This window comes from Priapulus caudatus, unplaced genomic scaffold (assembly GCF_000485595.1).
Source record: "Priapulus caudatus unplaced genomic scaffold, Priapulus_caudatus-5.0.1 Scaffold845, whole genome shotgun sequence".
NCBI lineage: Eukaryota > Metazoa > Priapulida > Priapulimorpha > Priapulimorphida > Priapulidae > Priapulus > Priapulus caudatus.
The window spans coordinates 19,176-24,100 of NW_014577906.1; the positions used below are offsets into that span (position 1 = coordinate 19,176).

A 4,925-nucleotide genomic window follows, 5' to 3' on the forward strand; every position below is an offset into this window, starting at 1 on the left:
ATATAGATAATTAAAGATGAAATATACAAACTATGCCTTGTGTCTTTCGTCATCTTGCATTTCTACATCCAGATTTGCGTAACCTCCCCTCCCAGGCCAACTACTGAAAAACCTGAGCTTCTCTCATTTTTCGGCAGGAGAACACCACAGTCATGTGTGCACATGGTTCACACAGAGACACTGCATGAATTCATTCAGCCTGCCAATTCAAATTTTACATGAATCCTCCCTCAATTGGTACTATCAGCAAAACTGCATTGCTTGCAGGAGATAAGGAGATAGCGACACTCATCACAAGTGTGTTAGGCTCAGAATTAATTATGGTATTGTGCTCTATTCTCTCGCGTGCAAGATAGCACCAGTAGTCTGCAATAAAAGCATCTTTTACGCCTATGCCATACCATTGCCAGTCTCATGAACGTGTCTATTACAAGGGTTAAGGATAGGGTTAAGGTTAGGGTTAGGTAACACACATATCTTTGCTAACTGCTTAAATTTGAGCCAGTGTTTTTATGCAAGCCACTCCACCCTTGGTTACATTTAAAGACTCCTAATACTGATGAAGGCCATATTTGTAATATACGTCAAGATGCATGATAGCCATTTAAAGCGCACTAGGTGGACAGGCAAGATAACTAAGCCTAACAAATTTGTTATATCACATAGAGTACAACCAGCTCTATATGCCGACCTGTAGGTACACCCTGCTTCTCAGTTTCCTGCTGCTGGCCAGTTCCACACCCTTGTTGCTGAGCCATTATAGTCATTGATATGTCCTCCAATGCATTGCAGATTAACCTAGAAAATGCACAACACAAGTTGGTAACATATACGCACGACATAATATATATATATACAGGCCCGTAGCCAGCTTTGTAATTGGGGGGTGTGTGGTTCGTTTTTTTCAATGGTTGCTAAATTTTGGCTCAGCAGACTCTATATTACTACTCCCTATTATCTACTCCTGATATATATATATATATATATATATCAAAGATCGAGTGCTCAAATGCAAAAGCAGCTATTAGAAGACAAATATATGCCTACATTATATAACTCCTATATTATCTTTAAGTAATGTCTTATAGATTGCTTATATCTGATACAAATTATTATTTTTTTAATGATTTTATGACTTTACTTGCCTACTCAGAGGATCCTGGCCCTCATCACCCAATAATCATAAACACATTTTTAGCAAGTCATGGTAATTTCATTTATCGTAAATTCTAGCTGTTCTCAGACAATTTTAAAAGGTTCGTGACAATATTTAGGGTTCACACCTAATGCCTCCCTGCTTGTAGTTGCAGCAACCGTGTTGCAGGGGTGTAAACATAGCTAGCAATGTTGCATCTGGCCCATCGTCGTACACGTATGTGTAGTAGTGACCACTCCCAGTGCCTGAATCACTCCTGCATATTGCCAACCTTCCAGATGGATAGCTATGTGCAGTTATGGAGAGCCAACCATTGAGACAATGTGGGAGGATTATTGGTAAAATTGAGAGGTGTGTGTGTGTGTGTGTGTGCGTACGTGCGTGCGCGTATGCGTGTGATTGTGTACTGTGTAAGTGTGTATTACTGTATATGAACGAGAGAGAGAGAGAGGGGGGGGGGTAATAGAAAGAATAGAGAGCATGCAAGAATAGGTGGAAGGAGTGGGAGCAAGAATGGGTGCAAGATATAAGAACATCTCAGATATGTAGAGTCACAATTTATCATGTTTCTGACAAAGTGCACCTGTATAATAGACAGATGTACATATCCAAGGATACTAAACAAAACACGACCCATCAGCAGCAGTAGTCATCAGTAGGCGTTGTTTCAACTGGCTGCTACCTCTATCCATATCTCTAATAGTTTCATCACCTCTCCTGTTCTGTTCTACAATGAGAAAATATAGGAGGTAAGAATAGTGAAGCCAAGTAATTAATGAACTCATTAGAACATTGGGCTACTTGTTAGGGGGGCTACATTGGGCATGTTGGGCTACTTAGGAATTGGGAATTTTGGAAAAGATTCACTGATGCCAAAAAAGACTACAAATGTTAAAAGTTTTATGCGTGTTCCAGGGTTTAATTGTGTTAAGCCGAATGTCAACACTAACAATGTCAATCAAATTTCCAACATGGTTGTTTCCCGTCACTTCATTGTGCTGTCACCAAATAGACAATCAACTATTGAGCCAGAGCTCACACAGTGATATTTATACTGGCAAGCAGTTGTTGGCACTGTTATTCCTGATTAAATGCAACTGATCAGCCATTTGAATTTCATAGTGCTCAAAAACAGAATAAGTCAGTAATTTTTCGTAGGCTATACGTCTATGGTTGTGTGTGTGTGTGTGTGTGTGTGTGTGTGTGTGTGTGTGTGTGTGTGTGTGTGTGTGTGTGTGTGTGTGTGTGCCGTCCAAGCGTCGAATCACAAGGAAATCAGGAGACAGTACACTGTATAGATAATAAGATCATCGATAATAACTAGAAAGGAGCAGTTGTCGCCAACTACATGTATCCCCCGTGATCTCAGTATCGAATAGAATATCTCTGTAAGGAGTAGAAGCAGGTAAAGTTAAATAAGTCACAAAGACAAAGGTTTGCTTAGACAAAACTGGTGTGCTCCAATGCAGGTATATGGAATCTGGTTACTCCTAGTGAGAGCCGAAGAGGAAATGGTAAGCTCGACGGTGAAGGTCAAACTAAGGTCAAGCAGTGGTGGTTTGCGGTAAATGCGACAGACCTTCTCCCACGATGTGTAGCATCACCAAAGTTTGTCGCGCGCGTAAGGTCAATCTAGGAGGCTTCGAGTTAAGAGGCCGAAGAGAACTATGATGCAAGGTCAAGGTACAAGGTGAATAAAATTCAAAAGTAACTGGTGGCAGTTTTACCCGATCCTCGGACTATCTTCAAAATGGCATAAGGTGCGTATACGGTAAAGCGAAGACAGCCAAGTGCTTTTTCTGTGTGGGGCGAGCACTCGTTGCCATGGTAACAACATTTTTGTGGAAATATTGAACGAACCTGTAACTTGTGCTGTTTTTACCCGATGTCATGGAATTTGGCACACAGGGGCCGATATAACAGTCCATATATATATTATATATATGTAATATATATATATTTGATGAAAATCATAAGTTAAATAGCAAATATTTAATTACAAAATCTTTTTTTTTTTTAAATATTTTTTTACAATATTTTTTTTTTTATTTTAAATTTAAAATTCTTAATGTCAAATATTAATTTCATGACAATCGGTAAAAGTTCAGAGTTAAATCAGGTTCTAGAATATTTCGACAAAAAAGTTGTTAGCCCAATGGCGAACGGATTGACTCCGCCGCACACCCAAAACGATAGGTAAACCGTGTCTTCGCTTTACGATAACCGCACCTTCTTCGAATTTGAAGATGATCGCGAAAGAACTGCAGCCGGTACGAGTCAGTTCACATAGGAACATCTCTACGGCGGCGGTGGCGCGACGATTGCCAAACTCATAGTATCCCACGAACTTCGTTCGGAGGATTACAATTCGCAGTCGAGCTACAGTCTAGCGCATGCGCGGAACTTACCAACGAATCCTCTGTGTCAGGTCATTGTGTGACAAAATATTTCGTATTTCGAGCCGCCGCGCGGCGCTAAGTAGACTATACGCAATATGCATCTTAGTGTCGTTGCAATGCCCAGTCTTCGGCGTGTGAGCGTACGCGTGCCTGGCTGCGGGTGGCACGTACAATGCGTGCGTGCGTGCGTGTGCACCGTACACGTGGTGTGCGTGCGGGCGTGCGGGCGTGCGCAACGGTAGCACGCGCCGTGCGCGCGTGCATGTGTGTGAAGCTTATACCACATGCGTGCGTGTACCGTACACAGAATACATTGTAAATATACGTACTGACCGAAATGTGCAACGTACGCGTGCGGGGCGTGCGTATGCACGTGTGCGTGCGCGTGCATGTTCACTTCAGCGCGGCGTGCGTGTGCACGTACAGTTGAGTACGTGTGCACGTACTGTGCTTGCGTGCGTGTGTGGAAGTAACACATCGCGTGCCGTGTGCACGTACACGTGCGTGTGTGTGCACGTACAAGTGCGTGCGTGCGTGCGTGTGCGACGTACAGTCGTGCTCGTGTGCAGCGACAGTGCTGTGCGTGGCGGGCGGCGGCGCGTGGGGGCGTGCGGGCAGCGTGCGCACCGTACACGCCGTGCTGCGTGCGTGCATGTGCACGGTATCCGCGCGGGCTGCTATGCCACGTGTGCGTGCCGTTACACGTAGTACAGTTGCGTAACGTGTGGCACGTACAGGATGCTTGCGTGCGTGTGTGTTGTGAACTTATACACATGCGTGGCCGCGTGCTGTTACACGTAACACAGATACATTACATATACGTACTCGAACGCGAGAGCGCACGCGCACACTCGAGCGATGCTAGTTCGATTTTTGCACACAATGACCCGGTGCCTGCGACGCTTCACACAACCCCATGTGGATAAGCGTACCGAATCTGGCTATAATATGAAGCCCTGAAACGATAACCAAAGGCGTACACGCAGGAACATTTTCTGTAGGGGGCAAATACGCAGGAAACTTTCCTGTAGAGGGGGGGGCAAAGGTACTCCCCACGCCCATCTAATTGCCCTATTTGTCCCATTAACAAGGCATACTCTGAGAAATCTCTAAGGGGGCACTGCGCGTGCTGCCCGTCCTGAATGCGTACGGCCTCTGGAACGAATAGCAAAGCTCGGTATGTCGTTTCAGGCTTCCATAGTTGCAGGACTTCCCTACCATATCACACTACACACGTTCAGAGAAATATGACGGGGCTGTTGATGCTATGGATGTACGACTACCACCCATCGAACACAACGCGTCTGCAAAAAGAACAGTCAATTAATGCTAATAAACACAACATAAATAATTAATCTATCTATATATTC

The 4,925-nt window shown here is 44.2% G+C and overlaps 1 protein-coding gene across 3 annotated transcripts in view; it reads right to left on the reverse strand.

Annotated features, from left to right (window-relative positions):
• LOC106813930 (uncharacterized protein C3orf20-like) overlaps positions 1–4,925 on the reverse strand; it is a 28,540-nt gene that overhangs the window by 14,989 nt on the left and 8,626 nt on the right. Inside the window, exons 1-2 of one of the 3 annotated variants that reach the window (XM_014818171.1) lie at positions 1,775–1,877; positions 1,284–1,442 (exon numbers count right to left, since the gene is read on the reverse strand). The exons of the other annotated variants lie outside the window; for them this stretch is intronic. Coding sequence (XP_014673657.1) covers positions 1,284–1,442; positions 1,775–1,848 — 233 coding nt within the window. The 5' untranslated portion in view covers positions 1,849–1,877. Of the gene's footprint in view, positions 1–1,283; positions 1,443–1,774; positions 1,878–4,925 lie in introns of those variants that run through there. 3 annotated transcript variants of the gene reach the window in all.